Raw genomic sequence first — 21,510 nt, forward strand, 5'->3', positions numbered from 1 at the left:
TGAAATCTACTTTGTCTCTATACTTTTGCTTATTCTGGACACTTCATATAAATAGAACCATATAATATGAAGTCTTTTGTGACTGGCTTCCTTAACTTAGTGTAATGTTTTCAAGGTTCATCCATGTTGTAGCTCAAAAAGTTAAACATAGAGTTACCATACAACCTAGCAATTCCACCCCTAGGTGTATTCCCCAAATAATTGAAAATTATGTTCGGACAAAACTTGTACATGAATATTCATAGCAGCAGCTATTACTATTCACAATGGCTAAAAAGTGGAAAAGTGCACTTTTGGGTGCAAAAGTCTATCAAATGATGAATGGATAAAAAAACATGATTATGTCTATACAATTAAATATTATTCACTAATAAAAAGGAATGAAATACTGATATGCTACAACATGGATGAACCTTGAAAACATTACACTAAGTTAAGGAAGCCAGTCACAAAGGACTTCATATTATATGGTTCTATTTATATGAAATGTCCAGAATAAACAAATGTATAGAGGCAAAATAGATTTCAGATTCCTTAGAGCTGGGAGGGATGCAGGAGGATGGAGAGGAAGATGTGCAATGACTATTAGTGAGTACAGGTTTTTTTTCCAGGGGTGATGAAACTGTTCTAAAATTGTGGTGATGATTGCACAGTTCTGTAAATACAATAAAAAACATTTGAATTGTGCACAGGTCTTACAGGTATCAAAATGCATCACCAGCCAGGTACCATACTTCTTTTTTAATGGGTGGGGAAATGACAGGTGCAGTGAGTAAGGTCTGAACAGTACAGTACTGTTTATATTTATATTTATACTTACTTATATTTATATGCACTTGGGTGGCTCAGTTAGTTAAGCGTTGGACCATAGCTCAGGTGATGATCTCATGGTTCATGGGTTCCAGCCCTGCTTAGGGCTCTGTGCTGACAGCTCAGAGCCTGGAGCCTGCTCTGGATTCTGTCTCTCTCTCTCTCTCTCTCTCTGCCCCTCCCCTGTTCATGCTCTGTCTCTCTCTCTCTCTCTCTCTCTCTCTCAAAAAAGAATATTTAAAAAAATTAAAAAACAAAATCCCAGTTAGGAGTGCACCCGAGCAGTTCAAACCCATGTTGTTCAAGAATTAACTGTAGGAATTAGCTGAGCACCGGGTGGCTCAGTCAGTTAATTGTCAGTCCCTTGGTCTCAGCTCAGGTCATGGTCTCATGGTTTGAGAATTCAAGGCCCACATCTGACTCTTCACTAGCATCACAGAGCCTGCTTGGGATTCTCTGTCTCTCTCTCTGCCCCTCCTCTGCTCCCTCTCTCTCAAAACAAATAAACGTAGGGTTGTTTTTTTTTTTTTAAGTTTATTCATTTTGAGACAGAGAGAGCAAGTGGGGGAGGGGCAGAGAGAGAATCCCAAGCAGGCTCCGCACTGTCAGCATGGAGCTCAATGCCTGCTGGAACTCATGAAACATGAGCTCATGACCTGAGCTGAAACCAAGAGTCACTTAAACCATTGAGCCACCCAGGCACCCTAAGACGAATAAACTTAAAAAAAAAAAAAAAAAAAAAAGAATCAACTGTAGATCATGCTGTTGGGGGGTAGCAGAATTAATCTTCCCTCCTGTTACATCATTATAGCAGTACATGCTTCTAGCACTTAAAATCATAGTTTACAAACGTGTTTAACGGTTCTCCCTCACTAGACCACTAACTTCTGCAGAATAGAGAGATTGTGCCTGATTTCATCACATCAAGATGTGATAAAGTCCTTTGGCATTTAATAGGTGCTCAAATGAAAGTTTACTCAGGAAGAAAACACCTACAATTGAAGCTAAATAAATGCAAAGTAATGCAAGGAACCTAGCATACGGATATCCACCCTCTCCAACCAAAGGAAGGCAGAATAAAAGACAAAAACTCATAAAACAGAAGAAAGGACTCAAGGATGGGCGAAAAGGAGGGCATCTCCTCCCTCCCACCGCCACGACAGTTTCCCTGGTAGGTTCCAGAACATTCAGGCGTGGCTGGTGTCACTGCGCCCCTTGGCGACCACCTCTTGGTCAGACCATCCAGCGCGCTCACTTTCCCGCCTCATTGAGACCCAAAGATAGGGGTAGGGCCGCGCGAGGTGCGGGACTTACGTCACGTCCGGTTCCGGACGCGGCACGCTAGAAAGAGGAGGCAGAGCGCGGAGGGGCGGAGCCAAGAAAGCGCGCGTTCTGAAAGGGGGAGGGGCCGGGTTAAGGAGCGCCGCGTCACGTCCGGCAGACTTAGAGCCCGTGCGGAGGCGGTGCGGAGCGCTTCGATACTCAGCGGCTCGGAAACTTGTGCGTTCTACGAGGCTGCGGCGGAGCCTCTATATAGAAGGCGCAAGAGGTTGGCAGCTTCGATTGAAGCACGTCGAGCGGCGATAGCAGCTAGGAGTCATGAGCGACAGCGGCGAGCAGAATTACGGCGAGCGGGTACGTAGAGATGGTGCAGGGGGCGGCTGTGTGGTCCCAGCTTGCTTCTCTTCCAGGCCCGTCGGCCTCAGACCTGGAGACAGAGGCGATTTAGGCTCCGAAGTCTGAGGCTGGGGAGGAAGGGAGTTGGGTCTAAAAAACCCTTGCGGGGAGTGTCTTTAGTCGTGAAGGAGGCCGCCGTGGGGGGTTATGTAGCTCCTTACCCAAGACGGCGGTTTTTTTTCCGTTACGAGAGGGGGAAAGCTTAAAAATGGCCGCTGCGTCCCCTCGGTGTTGGGGGAGGGGAGCGGTATCTCATTTCGCCGTTGCTCTCCTGCGAAGCCTCGCTGCCGCCATCTTGGGCTGGCGGGCCGGGCGGGCTGCCAGAGGCACAAAATGGCGGAGAAGCCGCGCGTCCAAGGCGGGCCCGCGCCTCACTGGGCCGTGTGGGGCGGGGAGAAAGAGGGGCAACCTACTCAGAGGGTTTTCGCCCGGCGTTTAGGTTAAGAAAGGATCGTCTGTGGACCCCGAAGTGATGGAATCTAGGAAGTTCTTGGGACCTCTCTTACGGTGGGGGAAACTAATCCGAGGTAGTCAAGTTCTGGGCCCGATAGAGGTGGTTTCGCGCGCGCTTTGTGTTCGGCCTAAATGGAGTGTTTCTCTTTGATACCGAAAGTGCTTTCAAACGAAAAGTCATTATCGGAGTATCCGAATAGACTAGACCCCGAGGCCGCTGAGATTTTCTTCTTAAATGGAGTAGGTATTTTTCACGGGATTGTGTAGGAGAAACTGGCGGGCAACTTGCGGCGCCGTTATTTCCTTTTGTTTTGAGGCATTCTAAATCTGTGAACCACTACTCTGTTGGTACACTTTTTTTTTCTTTTTCTTTTTTTTTTTTTTAAAGCCTCCACCTCTCATGTGGAGTTGGGTGAATGTTAACTGGAGGAGTAAGACCGTTTCCGGGCTTAAAAAACGTTATGTAAAGCTGGTTGCGAGGCTGTGGGTACTAACAATGATGCAAAAATAGAAAACTTGCCAGAATCTTAACATTCGAGGTTGTGGAGAACTTTATTGAAGAAGGAAGTTGATTTTTTACTTGGTAGGAATACGTGGGGGTGCTTTTATAGTTTGGTAGGTTTTCTTTTTCTTCTAGGGCCATCGTAAGACCTCTGTAACAGTCGTCAGGTAAATCTATTCAAGTATCTTAGCAAACTCTTGTAAAAAGATTTGGGGCCTTTCATTAGAAAGGCATTTCTAGAAACCTCTATCATAGCTCCTGGAACGTTGTCGAAATTACTGTTTAACTTGGGAGCTAAATCTGATTGATTTTGGTCTGAGATAATCAGGCTTGACCCCCTATTCAGAGGAATATTAGCTTTTTTCATTTTTCCCTAAGGCTTTTGATCCCAACATTACCAAAACGTGTACGATTATTTTTATACCTTTGCTTTCTTATGGTTAGAAAGTTTGGAGTGAGCGCACAAAGGGTTAAAGCTGTGATTTCTGATTTCTGCCGGTTGACTACACTGTTGAACTGTATTTGGACTGGAAAGCAAATGATGACTTTAAGTCTTTTGTTTTCTGAACAATTATTGGGTACTATTTGCACTATTGAGAGGATGCAAAATGGCCGGTTTCTGAGAAAAGCTCTCAGTTGAACATAGCTTAATGTTACTTGTAATCATGTGCTTGTGAAGACGAAACTTGCCCCCAAAATAATATTTGAGCATATTTTACATATGGGAGGAAACAATTGTTGGAAGTAGGTTCCTGGCTTGAGACCGTTCAAGAGAGGTTGTCATCCAAATAATTTGACATTTTTGAACATCTGTTTTCTTCCATAATCTTATTTATGTAGATTTATTCACCAAAATCTTATGGAAGGAAAGTTACAAAATAATTTCAAGCTGTATGTTAGAAATTGATGTATTTCTTACGTAAGAGTCTTGGATCCTGGAAAGGTTTCTAAACTTTCAAGTTGTGGCATACTTCTATGTTGTTTTGTTTGGCATTTGTTTTGTGTGTAGATTGCTTTGCAATTGGTGAATTGGAAACTGAAGAGGTTAGAATAGGCCTAAAAAAAAAGTTTGGATTCGTAGAGTGCCTGGCAAAAACCCTGAAGCTTAATGGAACAGATTAGATATAATGCTGTAAAAATGATGATGTATATAGTAGGTCTGACTGGCTATAAAAAAAAAAACAAAAACCCTTCTTTTGACAGTGCCTGAAAGCAGTGAAAAAGTTGCATTCAGGGTAATAATCTTGGACATGTTTGGTATGAATAGCTTCTCTGAAGCCTGAAAAATTAATTCAGTTCTAGGCCCTCAAACATTTCAAACTGTTAATGTAAATCATTAAAACAAGCCTAATCTGTATTGTTAATGTAATCGCTTAAAATACAAATCTCTTTAGTTTGGCTGGAACCCCACCCATCCCCAGCCTGTCCCTTCATTTAGCTATCCAGAATCCAGACACTCCCATATCCCCAGCATAATTCTGGAAGTTTTTTTTCCCCCAGTCCTTTAGACTTCAGAAGTTTCTTTCCTAAACAGACTATAGGCATGTGATAAATTGTCCTCCATCTGGTCACCCATAGGGTTTTACTTCTTGGGTGAATGAATATACGAACAGAACTGTTGTTCAGTGTGTCCTTTTATCTTCTTTTAAATGCATAGTTAGGGTACGTTGCAGAATTTTTGTGGTTCATGTCACACTATTATAGCAGAGTGGCTTTTACCTTTATTGTGAGATTTTTTTCATGTGATCGATTTAACTCAAAGTCTTTCTATCTAGAGTTAACTTATTTGATGTAGGCAAACCCGTGCAAAATACTTTTCATCTCCAAATTCACTTCTCCCAGTACTTTCCAAAAGTTGCAAATATTTTTGGGAAAAGGGTTGACCAGTCAGCCCCTTTGCAAAAAGTCCTAGCAGTTATGTCATAATATGGACAAATAACATAAAAAGAGTTGTTGGTGGCTAGTTTGTAGGTGCATAGCAATATTGAGGCGGGTAATCTTTAAGGCCTGGTAATGGTCATAGTATTCTATTTAGAGTATGCGATGTTTGTGTGTTTGGTCTTGACACTGGTTTAATGCTCTGCCTTCCTAATGAATGTAATTTCTTTAGTTTCTACAAATAAGTCTATACTTAGAGAATCCAGAAACTAAATAAGGAAACACTATTATATGAACAGGTGGTTTTAATTTCTGCCTTGCTGTCAAGATTACAATAGCAAGCAGTTCAAGATATTGGCTATAGTTACTGTAGAAATAATGTTTGCACTGTAGGTACATTGTCTAGTCTTACTCTTTATGGAGATGAGTAGTATCCAGATACCATCCCATCAAACTGCCTTTCAGCTTTCTGCAGTTTTTCTCTTCTGCTTAATCTTGGGTTGTCTTTCTGTAGTCTTTGTTTTTGGCCCCTAACTCTGAATTCTGATTTCCAAAAACTGAACCATCTGAATCTATTCCTTTCTAAAGAATTGCAGCCATTGCACCACATTCCTTTAATAAAGGATTGAATTAATGTCAAGTGAAAGGAAATAGTTTGCATTGTTTCACTGTGAGTCTGGTTAGGTATGAGTCTCTTGAAAAAACCAGGTTGAAGAATATTTTTCTTGGTTTTAACTAAGAATGTTTTTAATGTTTGGAACTAGAAGGTGGCATTTTCAAACTGAAATTACAAGTGATAACAAGGTAAGTACTACGGTTTTTTTAAAGAGGAATTCAGATGGTGAGATGTTAATTAATAGCATTCACCTTTCCCCTTTATCTCTAACAAAGCCCAAAACCTAATTGATAAATATTAACATTTTCATAGTTAACATTTTGCCCAAGAGAAGTATTTTTAGAGCCTTAGCATTCTGTGTTATGTTCAGTTTTCATACATAATTGTATTTCATTATTTTTTCTAGAAGGGATAGTGATTAGTGTTTAGGAATTTTAAGTGTTTTATCCAGTTTAGTTTTTTGGGGTATGGATTACATCGAATTTTAGATCTTGTTTTCATTTAGTCTTGTTTTTAAGCAAGCCAAAAAAAGTTGTTCACTATAGCAAATTTGAGTTTCTAAATTCTCAAAAATCTTTTTGGATTGGGTGTGGGGGTTATTTTCAGATTTCTACTTTGATTAATATAGACTGCCCAATACTGCAGAATGCATGAGCCCCTTCTTAGAGTCAATATTATTGATGCAAGAGATGGGCTTAAAACTGATATAGGTAAGTCAGATTTTTTTTTCCCCCTTCCAGAAAATATTCTGTCTTTGGAGTATTTTTCTCCACCCAACCTTCTGGTAGAGTTTACAGAAAAATAAAAACAGTCCATTAGTATGAGCATTAACCTTTATATAGCAGGATCAACCAATTTTTCTTTGTCTCATCCCAATTTTTTAAATATTACCTTGTTAGCAACCTACTGAATTTGTACATGTTTTTAATGTTATTTGAATTCAGTTGTAGTCCCTAGAGTCGTTCTAACAAAAAATTATGTTGATGATGTAAGTTTCTGCTTATTTCTTCACCAAATGGGCAATAACATTAGCCCAGTAGTTGGTTGTCTGGTTTTATTAAAGTGGCCACTTGAGCTCAGTAGTTGAGTTAAAATAAACCTAATATTTACATTATCTAGCAACATGTTTTTTGGTCTTTGAATATAAAAGGAGGAAGATGGTTTGGAAGAGGTAATAAAATATAAAAGCAGGAAGGCATCCATATTGAAAAGTTCCAATACATAGAGCTTTGGCCTCCATTCCAGTATTTCGTGCATCTAAAGCCCTGTTTCTGTATGTTATCTTTAGGAGGCCCCAAGAGGAAACCTGCTTGGGCATTCTGATTCCACGATTACATTTGTGCTGCCAGCAAACATATCCCATTACATTTTAGTGATGGATATTAAAAGGAAATCAATTACTGTGATTCCCTTAAAAAGCTATTTAAAATTTTTCCTGGGTTAAACAATAATTGACTTTCAGCGACAAAAAAACAAGACTGAAAATTGCGCTTACTTTCTCAGGAAAGGCATCACAACACTTGCCACTATAGCCATGGTTGTCTTCATGCCCACATAAGTTATAAAGACTTTGTTTTCTCTCCCTCTCCCTCCCTCCCTCCGTCTCTCTCTCTCTCTCTCTCTCTCTCTTTTTAAAGGAAGCTTTAGCCCCAATCACCCCCAAAGAAAATAAACTAGTAAATTGTTGACAAGTGAGGTACAGGTGAGGTACAGGATAACAGGGAGAAGTAGAATGTTTTGTGAGGCAGTATTTATTTTGTTTAGGGTGTTGAACAGACACTATTACATTTTATTGATCTGTTAAGTGATGATTGAGTTTTTTGGTTTTTGGGTTTGGTTTTTTTTTTTTTTTTTTTAATAATTTTAGGAGGTGAGCTATAATTTTTTCCCAATATTGCCACCTTAAAAAGTAGGATTTCTCCTTTGGACTGCATAAGATTTTAATACGTTTGTTCATTGAGGGGGAATTCACAAAAAAATTCTTTGAAAACCTCACTGTTGGATTCAAGTTCGTTTGCTTTCTTTCATAACTACTTGGATACAGTAGTTGGTTGATCTGATTTTGTCTTTTTATGGTTCTAGTGCTAAATTTAGTAGTCGGACCATTCATATTTAAAATTTCACTAGAGCAGCTTTCTAGGGGTGGGTTTTGAGCACTTTAGTCCAAATTTTCTGATTCCCTGACATTGTCTTCTACAGAGCTCTTTATGCAGTACAAAAATGTGTGACATTACATATCTTTACCTTATCTATTATCTAGACAAGTCACAATTTGTAAACCTGTCCAGCCCTGAGCTTTGTCATCATTGTACAAATGAATTGTCCGTGCTTTCCTTTCTTGCACTTTCGTATTAATGTGTCACTTTTTGACTAGAGTTGTGCTTTTGACACTTAACATTCTCTTGATGAATACAATAAGTAAGAAGTGTGAAATGTAATTAAAGTTCTTAAATGTTAGATGAACAGCAAATGTTCAGTTGCGCACTTCGCATTCAACTTAAGCATGATAAATCTATCTGAAGTAGACAATGAGAATGAGGTTGGTTACCTAGTATATTTTAGAACCAACAGGAAGCTAGTTCCAGTTTTTTGAGCTGCATATTCTAGGGTTTTTTTGTTTTTGTTTTTTTTTTAATCCAAAAAGAGGGATTTTTTTTTTCTAGTTTCAGTTTTGGCACTGGATTTTATCCTGGAGTTTTAAAATATTCTTCATCCTGTTCTTTTTCTATTAAGGTTAATGTTGAAGAAGGAAAATGCGGAAGTCGTCATTTGACAAGTTTTATAAATGAGTATTTGAAGCTCAGGAATAAGTGAAGCTGAAATTTGAAAAAATAAAAGAAAGAATGCATGCTAATTATCAGACCAGAAGTCCCACTTGTAGAATATTGAGCAATTTGTGTGAAGTGGGGAAGATGAAAGAAGTCAGAATTTGAAACGGAAGAATGAAGAAAAGAAATAAAAATGAAGTTAAGATAAGAAGTAATCTGGAATCAGAAAGCACTACGCTAAGTAATTACTAGTCTGTTTATGTGTCCCTGTATATTTTGCTAAACATGCATGCATTATTTGTTTAATAGAAGAAAATATATACAGGGCAAAGAAGTGCCTTCCAGGGGAAACGTTTAAATTAGGTAATTCTAATTTTAACTTCTTAGTCAAATGATTGAAATGCAATTTTAAAAAATAACCCTTTGTAGTCAAATATGAGGCAGGAATGAGCTCTCCAGCATGGGTAACAGTTGGCTTCATGTTGTCTCTCTAGATTTTTTTGTATAATGCTGCTGGTCCTGGGCCATGAGTGAGTACCTCCAGAGTTGGGATTGGTGGTCTGTGCCACCTCCATGGACTCTTAAAATTCATTGACCCCTATCTTTTAGTACTGAGCAATATATAGTAGAATGTTTTCTAAGTTTGTCGTAGTTTTCCCAAAGAATGTCACCAGGATGGTTATAGAAGCAAACCAGTGAAGAGGATAGTTCCTTTTGGCATTTATGAAAATTCTTTCTAGATGGCATAGGGGAAACCTATGACCAATTAGGCCCTAACTTTAAGATGCAGGTTCTAAATTCACAAGGATGATTCTTTTCTTCTGTTTAATGCCTGTTCCAGTTGAATGACTAGGATTACTGCTAAAAATATATTAGCTTCCCTTACAATGAGGTGGGTCACATAAGTGAACAGGATCTCTAACTCAAAGTGGCAATAGTGGTAGTTCAGAAAACTGCTCTATTCCCTTTTTCTCATTTGCTGCTGTTAAAGTTTAACTGTTACAATGACGTGAGAGGTATAGATTATAAAGTAACTTAGTTTTGGTTCCTCACTCCCACCACTTACTTTGAAAAATAAACCCTAAAGGTCTGTCCTTTCCCCTTCTGTGTGTTTTGTTTTAGTTGAATAAAAGAATACGATGGTTAGCGAAATGTTACTTTCTATTGGATAGGACAAGTGAACTGTCAAAATAATACCCAGTGGTAGCTAACCAGTAGTTGTTTTCTGTTGGGAAAGCCAAGGGTATCACTTCTTCCTGAAATGAAGACAACCTAAAAAAACAGAGTTGTCAGGTCTTCTAGCTCTTGGAAAAAGTGGTTTAAATTACATATCTAAAAGGATCTATCTTCTAGGATTTTAGGGCCAGTTGTCAATATGAAATTTGTGCTTTTTATAATTATTTCTGCCTTGCAAGGAGAAGAAAATTATTCTCAATTCATAGTAGTTTCCAGCATTTGCTTTACTGGTTTGTAAATTTTGCCACGTATAAACTAATAACGTTAATTTTGCGCTCTGAATTACAGATTAGGCAGAGAGCTGAGGTAAAAAAGAGGTGAATTGATACTTTCTGTTCAAGTCCATGAATTCCTGAAAGGCCCTTGGGGTCTAAAAGAGGAAAAACCTATTAATCCTCTAAATGGAAAGAAAGCACTTTGGAATTTGATTATATGGCCTAAGCTTGGATAGATGTATGGCAAAAATAAACGCTGATGCCCATAGACCATTGCATCCATTCAGGGTTTTCTTCTCTTCCCACCCCACCCTTCCCCCCCCACCCTTGACCAAGGCATCTTTGAGTCTGACAGTGCCTCCTCTCAGCCCTGCTCTGCCTATTGGGGAAGTAAGAGGGAGACAGGCCTCTTGTCCTGGGGCAGGTGGAGCAGAGAAAACGAGAGAAACAAGGTTCCACGAAGATAATTTCACCAAGAGAAATCAGTAGGTAGGAAGCCTAAAATTTCTGAAATTGAGTAAATCAATGAGACTTAGCATTAAAAACATGTATGGTGCTTTTAACAAATGTAGAAGATGAACTCCAAAGTTATTAGAATAAGCTCTAGTTTAGGGACTTGTATTTTTAAATGCTGTGTAGGTTTACTGTATACCTCTAAGAGACACTGTTCAAAATCTAATTTACTGCATCCAGTTTCTAATACAGGAGAAACCTAATGATTTGATGGTTCCAGATCTTCTGGTTTCCTTCATCTCTTTCAAAAGGTTTTTCTAAGATACGGTCATGCTCAGAATAGGAAGATGCAGAAAAAGGTATTTTGTTGAAAGGCTGAGTTAGTTTTTGTGACATGTTCCCTTTAAGTTGTATATTAGAATATGACTAAGATCCAGTCTACAGAAATGATTCCCTGAGCAGAAATTCAGGGAATTTTTTGGCTTTGTTATTTATGCTAATTGTAAGTTCATGATCCTTTTTCTTGAGGTATTGATGTCCAGAGAAGTGTTTTTGGTACGGTTTAAATGTGCTGACACTTAAAACTTTTTAGCCCTAAGAGTGGACTTCAAGTTTTCCTTGTGTGGAGGTTTTCCCAGCTGGGTTTGCAGATTTGCCTGTGGATTAAGGTTTAAAGTTAACTTTGTTTTTAGATTTGGCTAATAATTTTAGGTCTCATTTTTTTTTCTCGAGCTAAATTTCCTTGAATATGTATTTCCAAAATAGCTAATGGCTAACATAACCGTAAAGGGGTTTAAATTCTTTAAGAAATATTCCTGACCAGAAAGGGAGGAGGAGGCATTATTTAGGTGTTAGCCTAACCAAATGTTAGTGTAGAAGGGGAAATCTTTGGATTCTGGCTGGTGTTTCCCCTATTCCTGGTCTAAGAAATGATTGCTTACAAAATATGTCTGCAGATAGTTAATTTTAGAGGTTGAGAGAAAAAGCTCATAATTTCGTAGATACTGTATCTTTGACCCTAGAGATTACTAGAAATTCATGAGAAGCTTCATAAGGCTTATGACCTAGGCTAAAAGTGCTGTCTCTTCTCTCAGTGGACCGACTGGTAACGCAGGTTAGAATAAGGCTTTTCTGCTTAATGAAGCCAGAGGCTTAAAAAGAGATCCTGACTTTCCACTCTTTTTTCCTTTGTATTTTGATTCCTAGGCTGATGGATTTAACTACTTGATTGATAATCTTTTAACTGTTACTGTGAGCTATTTGAGCACTCTGCTCTCCTTTCCAGGGTAAATTGTTTTCTTTTGGTTTCCACTAAAAGCTATATAATCATTCCATGAAGTAATTTTTCTAGCATTGAGATAAACAAAGACAGTTAATTTAGGGGGTCTCAATTTATCTCTTTGCTTCTAGATTAGTTTTTGCCTGTGGTAAAGATGTCAGAAACCACACCACTATTTTTGAGAACTTTGTCCAAGAAGAGGAGGGAGGTGGAGTGTGCTTTTAAATGTCTCTGTGCAGAGTATTAAATGTCTCTCTGCCAGAGAACCCCAAGAGATTAATTGGGGTCGCCTAAGATGCAGTGCACCCTTTAACCATTCCTTGTTAAAGGCAGCTGTTCTCATTAATAACAGTATCCTCTTTTTCCTTGAATTTCTTTATAGTCACTCCAGGGGAAGGAGAGGACGCTGTCACATTCCATGTCCCTTCCATGTTTTATATTGACTAAAGTCTTAACTAGGGAAGTTTCTAGAGTTGTCAGGCCTAATGACCAGAACTCCTTTTACTGGCAAGTTACTCTCTTTCCTGTTCTAAACTTCAAACTCAGTTTCTTCTGTATTGCATATAAATTTTTTCCCATTATGCTGTAGACCACAGAACATATTCCAAAAAGGTTTGATGAACTGTAATTTAAAATAATCCTATTCTATCCTTTCAAGAATGGCCAGAATATTCTGAAAGTCTACCACACAGGGAGGTCTCTGTGATCATTTTTATCCAGTAGCTTCGACATAGATTATTACCCCTATAGTAATGTTGGGTCCTCTTGAATCTGGCCATTTCTGCTCTGTCTTGGGTGGAAAGACTCACCAGACTTTATGCCTTTTAATTTGCATTAAATTGGATAACCTAAAATGAGGGTTGTCTTGCTAGCTGCTGATACCTTAGTTAGCTATCAGACTGAGTGGCTTTGTTCTCTCTCCTCTGAATCCACTGGGTTTTTTTGTCTGTTTCGGTGCGTTGGCAGAACATCTCCTTGGTTCAGTTACTTTAAATGTATGCTTTTTATACTGATAAGTTGGCTGTGCTTTTGCTCATTGATGAGCTAGTCAACCCTTTTTATCCATTCTCTTTGCTGCTTTCTTTAGAGATCTTCCTTACTGTGTCACTTAACTATCAGCTAGTCTAGTTTTGATTGGGAACACTATGGCTATACAGTATATACTTACTTAGACTTTGGTTTTTTCACATACAATTCTGAACTCTCCCTTCCTTAGCCTAGATAGGAGCCCCTGATTTAATATGTTAACTTTCCTAGCTACTTACTCCCTAATCCCCATCAGTTTGCCATGGTTCACCTCCATTTAGCTGAGGAGGCTCTAGATCTCTGGCACTATCTACTCTTCCTTCTGCACAGTTCACTGCCTTTTCTGCTGTGGCTCCATCTGGTTGCTTTATTTGAGCTTCTTAAGGGCCTCCTACCATGGTTAGGTGGAATTAGGGTCTAGTATCTTTCAAGCTGGTCCTTTCTACTAGGTTTCTACCTTTTGCTAGGACTTGAAACTGATCGTCCCTGCCTCTTTTCCCACTCAATAAATATAACTTGAGAAGTGAGGTCTTCTGAAAAAAATCAAAAGCATTTTAAAGTAAGTTTTATGATTTTCATAGGGTTTTGTTTTATTGATGGCAACTTGATTGAAAATAGGTATAAGATATAGGTGTCATAGTTAATAAGATTCTTTCTTACCCTAGTCTTTATGGAGTAACAATCCCAAAACACAATCCTTGGACAGTTCCCTTAACTGCTTGGCTTTGGCACCCCTTTCTGAGGAGAGTGGGGTCAGTTAATTCTTATCCCTGCTCCAGGAAAGGTGGAAGTTCAAGTAAATTGGCTTATGTCAGTTGGAGCAATGTAAATATATGAGGTATATTCAGTTCCTGCCCTTACCTATGTTTTCTTATCTTGGAAGGGGATTGCTTTCCCTCACCATTTATCTCACAGCAGCTTATTTGTTTTTAAAGTTGCCCAGAAAGTATACAAATTAAACTTTTGACATCTACGTGTAGGAATCCCGTTCTGCTTCCAGAAGTGGAAGTGCTCATGGATCTGGGAAATCTGCAAGGCATACCCCTGCAAGGTCTCGCTCCAAGGAAGATTCCAGGCGTTCCAGATCAAAGTCCAGGTCCAGATCTGAATCTAGGTAAGAAAGACTGTCTTGGGATTTTCTTCTGTTACTCTTAGCTTTGAAATTGGTGTGTGCTTTGTAAATTAGGAAGATAGAGAGGGTTGGATCATTTGTTGGCTTATTTAATATTGGTACTAGTAATGAACTTAATCATAAGTTCTGGGATAGAAGACTAAGTGGTTAAGAACCTGGGCTTTTGGCGTTAGGGTTCAAATCTTACCTCTATTTTTTCTGGCTTGGGCAGATTACTTAACCTTTTTCCACCTTAGCTTCCTTATCTTTAAAAGGCAAGTTAGTAATACTAGTTCTTGAGAATTGTGAGGATTCACTAGGAGTTTAAGTATGACAGACTGCAGGACATTGGCTTTCATAACTAATTCTTGATAAGTAGGTGTAGTCTAATATTATATACATGTGTATAAAACAAAAATAATACCTTAACACAGCGCACTTTTTTTTTTTTTTTTTTTTTTTTTTTAATGTTGGTCAAGAGTAGGCTACACATCCTTGTTTGCCCAGGACAGCCCCAGTTTATGCCTATTGTCAGGCATAATTAACTGCACCTCTTTTCTCTCTTACAATGTGTCCTGTCTGGTTTAGATGACAGTTCATATGATCACTCCAGTTAGGAGCAATTGATTGGTTTTAAAACACTGCTGGAGAAAACTTACGGTGATGGTGATTTTATCTTAAGTGAATGGTGGGCATAAGTGGGAGAAGCCGGAAAAAAAACAGGGTGGTATTCTGAGGGGGAAGGTGGGCACAAATTAAGCTAGTGTGAAGTGCTGCATGTTTTATGATTATCAAGGTTTTTTTTTTGAGTATGTTAATTGATCTTGAGTATGTAATTTTGATCTCCTTTATCTTAATTATCTTAAGAAATGGAAGAGAGCAAGTAGTGGTTTTGGAGCTCTTCCTAGTAGAGTTGAGATGACTGTAGATACAGCAGAAAAGCCTTGATCCCATGTCTGGATTATGTTTCGCCTTTTGGACTTTAACCCTAGAATAGATTATTAGAAGAATTGGAAACTGTCTTATTGTCAGCTAATTAGTTATACTCTTGAAACCTTTGTCTTAACAGGTCTAGATCCAGAAGAAGTTCACGAAGGCATTACACAAGATCAAGATCTCGGTCCCGCTCCCATAGACGATCCCGTAGCAGGTCTTATAGTCGAGATTATCGAAGACGGCATAGCCACAGTCATTCTCCCATGTCTACTCGCAGGCGTCATGTTGGGAATCGGGTAAGATGACAAAATTGTTGTTAAAGCAATGGACTTTGTCTCTTCTGTTTTGAAATTAGAACTGATTATATTTGACACTGGACTTTCAGCAGTGAACACATGAGTTCCTTAGAGTCTCCTTGTGTTCTGAGTAATGTCTCTTTAAAAGGTATTTTCTGGGGCGCCTGGGTGGCTCAGTCGGTTAAGCATCCGACTTCAGCTCAGGTCACGATCTCACAGTTCGTGAGTTCGAGCCCCGCATTGGGCTCTGTGCTGACAGTTCAGAGCCTGGAGCCTGTTTCAGATTCTGTGTCTCCCTCTCTCTGACCCTCCCCCGTTCATGCTCTGTCTCTCTCTGTCTCAAAAATAAATAAACGTTTAAAAAAAAATTTTTTTTTTTTTTAAAAACAAAAGGTATTTTCTATGTTAGGGCTGTCAGTCACATGTAAGCAAAATATTGGGACGGTGTAACTCATCAAAACACTCTCTTGGTTATTCCATTTAATTTTAAGTGAGTTTATTTTGGGTACTAAGGCTTTTCCCTGACTTTTTTTTTCCTCTGGCTTATAGAGATAATGCTATTCTAATTATTCTTATGTGTAGAATAAATCTTAGGTGACTCCCTTGGGCTACTTGCCCTTTAATATCCCCTCACAAAACTGCCAGTTTGGTATTCACAAATAGAAGTCACTGTTCCCGCCCCCCTTGTTTAATTCTGAGATTGAAGTTGTTTTTGGAGTCTTTTCTGCCCATTCTTAATGCTTGTGGCTATTGCTATAATATACTAGTTATTAATTTTAATTACTTATTCCCTACTTTCACTGTTAGTGACATTTCTTAGCTTCGGTTTATAAGTTTTAAAGTGTAAAATTCATCTTTCCATTTCTAGGCAAATCCTGATCCCAACTGTTGTCTTGGAGTGTTTGGATTGAGCTTGTACACTACAGAAAGAGATCTAAGAGAAGTGTTCTCGAAATATGGCCCCATTGCAGATGTGTCTATTGTATATGACCAGCAGTCTAGACGGTCAAGAGGATTTGCCTTTGTGTATTTTGAAAATGTAGATGATGCCAAGGAAGTAAGTAAAAATTTACCTGTATCCTTGTAAAATAAGTCCTGTTGTTAACTTCCAACTACTAATGAACTTGAATAAGGATAATTTTTGCTTTTACATTGTAAATAGGGTATATTTATAGTTCTTTATAAATCTTATTTCTAAGTATTCATAAAAGTATATCTTACTGTTATTGGACAGTTTGTGGCTTTGTCCAGGGTGTATATAATAACTTTCAATACATCTTTCGAAGGCAAAGGAGCGTGCCAATGGAATGGAGCTTGATGGACGTAGGATCAGAGTTGATTTCTCTATAACAAAAAGACCACATACCCCAACACCGGGAATTTACATGGGAAGACCTACCTAGTAAGTTTAAGATTGATAGCTGAGTTCGTTTCCTCTAACAACTACGTGTACTAGGGGGAATCTTTGGCATTTCATCCAGTCCTGACACAGTATAAATCATTTTCCCTGTGTTTTTAAGTTTATATCTTGAGAGAGTGGGGAGAGAGAGAATCCCAAGCAGCCTCCATGCTGTCAGCACAGAGCCTACCCCACAAATGGTGAAATCATGACCTGAGCCAAAATCAGCATACACTTAACTGAGTCACCCAGGCACCCCATCTTGTGTGTTTTGTTTTGTTTTAACTAGCTAAAACTGTATTAAATAGACATATTCAGTGGGAACATTGTGTTTGTGCTGCAGACTGAGAGAGGACATCCCACCATATCATACAGAAATGCCATATATCTGGCTTTGCTTGGTAATTAATGTTCTTGATTAGACCATTTTTCCCATAAGGAAATCTTAAGTATTCTATGTAAAGTCAGGTATGGAACAAATCCTACTCAAGTGCATTTTTTAGCTTTGTTAAACAGTGGAAAACAGTAGACTTCAGTTTATGCATTGGACTATGATAGGCTGCTTCTCTCTTGTCCTCCTCGGTGTTTAAATTGACAAAAATCTGTGTTGGTCTCCCCTTTTTATTTTCCCCCTCAAATCACATTCTCCAAATAATGATTTTACTTTCTCTTCCTCTAGGGAAATATATGGGCTTTATTAGCAAATGACTTTTAGTTGGAAGCAAGTTAGCAGAATGTGTATTCCAAAAGATTTTTAAAATACATTTATGTATATTGTAAGGGCAGAGAAAGGACAGTGTTTATCCGATATCCGTGAAAATTTAAACCAGAATAATGCTACTTGCCTAGTTAACGTCTCTGTTAGAAAAGGCCTGTCTGTGAATTAATAATTAGGGAATTAGTAGATACCTTCATTTTTGCCCAATAGACGAGAGTAAAGAGGTTATAACTCGAAGCAGTTGCCCAGTTATGTCCTTAGAGCTCAGCTGTGTGGCTCACAAGACCCAAATAAGCCATGCTGCTGCTATTGTCTGAACAGTTTAAACAGTAAAAGTCATATGTACGAAGATAAGACCACATGGTATTTTATGAAGCTATATCATTTATTCATAGTGGAAGTTCACGCCGTCGGGATTACTATGACCGAGGATATGATCGAGGCTATGATGACCGAGACTACTATAGCAGATCATACAGGTAAGTTTACCACAATATGAGGTTTAAGTTGTTAAAATTTTGAAGGAAATACGTATTCTCTCCTCTCCTGAATCAATTGCAACATAATTTAAGGCAGTGCTATATGTAAATTTTAGTCTTTGATAAAATCACTTTTTATACTAAGAAATCTAGGACTAGAGTTTAAACTAGATTTTAAGGTTATGTGTCTTGTTAATTTAACTTAACATGTATATTTCTTTTTAAACGTCAAGTTGTAAACCAACTGAAATCCCTGGTTTGAACATGACAATAGAATCAAAATTTTAGACCATAGTTTAGATTTTCCACTTTTTTGTGCTTGTTTTGTTTTTAAGACAAGTTCCATATGCTACATTTTTAAAGTTACTGCTTTAGCAAGTGGTTTTTTTCTTTGGGTTTTTGTTTTTGTTTTTTGTTTTTTTTGTGTGTCTATAATGTGTGATGCACTAGGGAGACAGGGAAAACTAAGTCTTAGAAGAATCCAAAGAAGTAACTACTGAAGGACGATAATTTAGTGTAACAATGGTTGGTGTGTGTGTGTGTGTATTGTAAGTTTTATTTATTTTGAGAGAGCCTGCACAAACTGGGGAGAGGTAGAGGAGGGATTCTCTGATAGTGTGGAGCCTGACGCAGAGCTCAAACTCAAAAACTGTGAGATCATGATGACCTTAGTGGAAACCAAGATGCTTAACTGACTGAGCCACCCAGGCACCCCTAGATAGGTGGTGGTGGGTTTTGTTTTTAAGTTTGAGAGTGAGTGAGCACAAGCAGAGGAGAGGCAGAAAGAAAATCCCAAGCAGGCTCTGCACTGTCAGCCCAGAGTCCAGTGTGGGGCTTGATCCCAGGAATGGTGAGATCACAACCTGAGCTAAGATCAGGGAATCAGATGCATAACTGACTGAGCCACACAGGAACCCCCCCTGGAGTTTATTATTAAATATTGGTGACTTTTTTTAGGGGGTTAGGGAAATACCTATCATACTGAGAATACTTTTGAGGGTAAAAATGAAGTAAAATTCTTCAGTTCAGCAGCACCAGGTAATTTAGACCCTGTATTGCTTGTGAAAATGGAAATTGTGCAATAAGTATTGACCACAACAGCTAACCATGATTCCTTAACCTTATTTTGGGGTGTGGTATTGAGATGTAAATGTCTTTTTTTTTTTTTTTTTTTTTTGTATGCTGTTTGGAATATTTAAAGAAGTTGAATGTGGAAGTGAGTCCTAAAGCGTGCAATTGTCCAGGATTTTATCCCTGGCAAAATCTCTCTTGGAGAGAACATATTTTTAGTTTATTTTGAGAGTGCAAGGCAAGGAGGGGCAGAGAGAGTCTCAAGCATGCTCCACATTGTCAGTGCAGTGCCAGACACGGGGGCTTGAACCCACAAAATGAGGTTATCACCTGAGCCAAAGTCCAATGCTTAACTGACTCAGCCACCTAGGTGCCCAATTATATGGGACTTTAAGAGATTGATTGCAGAGGATGGGAAGATTAAGGTCTTAGGTTTGATTTTTATTCAGATGAGCATTTACTTTAGAAATGTTTGTTCTGATACTCAGTTTAGCCACCAGAGAGAGCTCTATGTCAGTTTGTTAAAAGGGTGGCAAATGTAGCCCCTTATTTACTACCAGAAAACTACCTTTCACTTCTCTGTGGGAGTTCTAACTTTACTACATTAGTAATACATTGTTTTTAAAACTTAAAAAATGAGTATGTGTTACTTTTCTGCCTTCACAGAGGAGGAGGTGGAGGAGGAGGAGGATGGAGAGCTGCTCAAGACAGGGATCAGATTTACAGGTATGGCAGGAGAGGATTTTAAATCTACACAACAGTAAGATGGCTCACATAAAAGATTTAGTTACAAGTATTTTGATGGTTAATTACAAGTTGCGTCACACAAATTAGATTGTATGAAATACAAAAATTCTGTAACTGAAACCAGGGACTGTATACGACTCCATGTGTGTGTTTACAGACGTGAATTAGGCTTACACTAGGGTATCTTCTTGTACTGTTGAGGTTTTGTTAGCTTTTAATGATCATCTCAGGATAAGCAAGTGAATATTCAAGTCACTCTGTCTTTGACAAAACAAAACCACTTTGAAGTACTAGTAAAATTTGTTCGGGTGTTGGTTCATGATGGTGTGGTTAGGAATAGTGGTTTTATTATCAGGACTAAAACGGACTTTGAAATACCATGACTGTTGAAAGTTGTATATGTCATCTAGTCTAACTTTGTGGAGTGAGTCTTAGATGGTCTTGACATTTGTTTACAGAAGGCGGTCACCTTCTCCTTACTATAGTCGTGGAGGATACAGATCACGTTCTAGGTCTCGATCATACTCACCTCGTAAGTTTTTAACTTGATTGTTTTGTTTATCAAACCACAGCAGATAATGGGTTAATTCAAGTAGTTTTATCTGTATTTATAGTCTCTCCTGTCCCTCAGTTGTGTGAGGGTTCAAGAAAGTATATGCAAACAATTTCTTGGAATCTCTCATTCTTGTTACTAATTGAAATATAAACATATTCTGGTCACCATTTGTAGCTTTTCTTTCTAGGAGTGCTTGCAAGTTTTGTATAGCAAGGAAAATTTGAGTGACTTTAAAACCTTAGCTCTTGAGTTAGACTTCCCAGCTATTTCTATTGTTTAACATTTGTTCTTTGATTTCTAATGTAACTCTTGTGTGAAAGGGGTCTTTCTCTAGTTTCCCTGTAGAGAATCTGGTGCATAGAATTTTCTAATGGTAGAATAGTTTAAAAGTCTCAACATTAAAATATGTTTGATAAATGTACTTCATTACTGAAACACTATTATTTCTTCCTAGGTCGCTATTAAAGCATGAAGTTGAAGACTTTCTGAAATTTACCCTAGAGTTGGGATATTGTTTGTGGACAATATTTTTATTGTCTCCTGTTTAAAAAGTGAACAGTGCCTAGTGAAGTTAGGTGACTTTTACACCTTTTATGATGACTACTTTTGGTGGAGTTGAAATGCTGTTTTCATTCTGCATTTGTGTAGTTCGGTGCTTTGTTCAAAGTTAAGTGTTTTCAGAAAAGTATGTTTTGCATGTATTTTTTTACAGTCTAAATTTTGACTGCTGAGAAGTTTCTATTGTACAAAACTTCATTTAAAAGGTTTTTCTACTGAATCCAGGGTATTCTGAAGATCGAAGCCTGTGTGTAAAATGCTACCATATGGTAAAAAGCAACAATAAAGTTTGGTTTTTACTTTTCTTTCTAACATTAATGCTTAGCAGAACTGTTCAGATTAGGTTGTCAGTAGCAAATTTCAAGACAAAAATACCCATTTTCCTCCAATCCATGAAACATACTATACTTAATATACCTGCAACTAAGTGTTAAAAATTATGCTCTGTAACCCTGTACTGCTAGTATTAGAACTAAGGAACTTTCAATACAGCAAATGCTTAATGCTTATATAAATGTGGATTTGTCAGCCTTTATGTAATCTGTATTATATAAAGCAGGGAATAAGAAAAGAGGTACATAATGTATGCCTTTAAAAGGCTATTTCTTAAAGCTGTTACAAGGGGATAATGGTATTTCAACTAGTTATCAGCAAGTGACAATACATTCCACCACAAATGTACTCTTGTTCTTCTAGCTTTTAGACTATGGAAAAAACTGAGTGCTT

The 21,510-nt window shown here is 38.2% G+C and overlaps 1 protein-coding gene across 3 annotated transcripts; it reads left to right on the forward strand.

The window, feature by feature from the left end:
• Positions 1-2,239: 2,239 nt before the first annotated feature.
• Positions 2,240-21,102, forward strand: TRA2B (transformer 2 beta homolog). 3 transcript variants are annotated; one of them, XM_019463424.2, is made up of 9 exons: positions 2,240-2,445; positions 13,894-14,027; positions 15,094-15,256; positions 16,125-16,313; positions 16,543-16,658; positions 17,769-17,852; positions 19,590-19,649; positions 20,129-20,202; positions 20,681-21,102. In XM_019463424.2, exons 1-9 carry the CDS (start codon positions 2,410-2,412, stop codon positions 20,689-20,691), a joined length of 867 nt encoding a protein of 288 aa, XP_019318969.1. In that variant the 5' UTR covers positions 2,240-2,409; the 3' UTR covers positions 20,692-21,102. The 3 variants fall into 3 exon arrangements, with proteins under 3 accessions (XP_019318969.1, XP_019318970.1, XP_019318971.1); XM_019463425.2 differs by having other exon boundaries at positions 20,132-20,202; XM_019463426.2 differs by lacking the exon at positions 13,894-14,027.
• Positions 21,103-21,510: the final 408 nt, after the last annotated feature.

Source organism: Panthera pardus, unplaced genomic scaffold (genome assembly GCF_024362965.1).
Source record: "Panthera pardus isolate Hobbes unplaced genomic scaffold, ASM2436296v1 HiC_scaffold_16, whole genome shotgun sequence".
In the NCBI taxonomy this organism is placed as follows: domain Eukaryota; kingdom Metazoa; phylum Chordata; class Mammalia; order Carnivora; family Felidae; genus Panthera; species Panthera pardus.

Coding starts and splice junctions, on each gene's coding strand:
- TRA2B (XM_019463424.2), top strand. CDS start 2,410: ATGAGCGACAGCGGCGAGCAGAATTACGGCGAGCGG. Junction 16,659..17,768: donor TACATGGGAAGACCTACCTA/GTAAGTTTAAGA, acceptor ATTTATTCATAG/TGGAAGTTCACGCCGTCGGG. Junction 19,650..20,128: donor GACAGGGATCAGATTTACAG/GTATGGCAGGAG, acceptor ATTTGTTTACAG/AAGGCGGTCACCTTCTCCTT.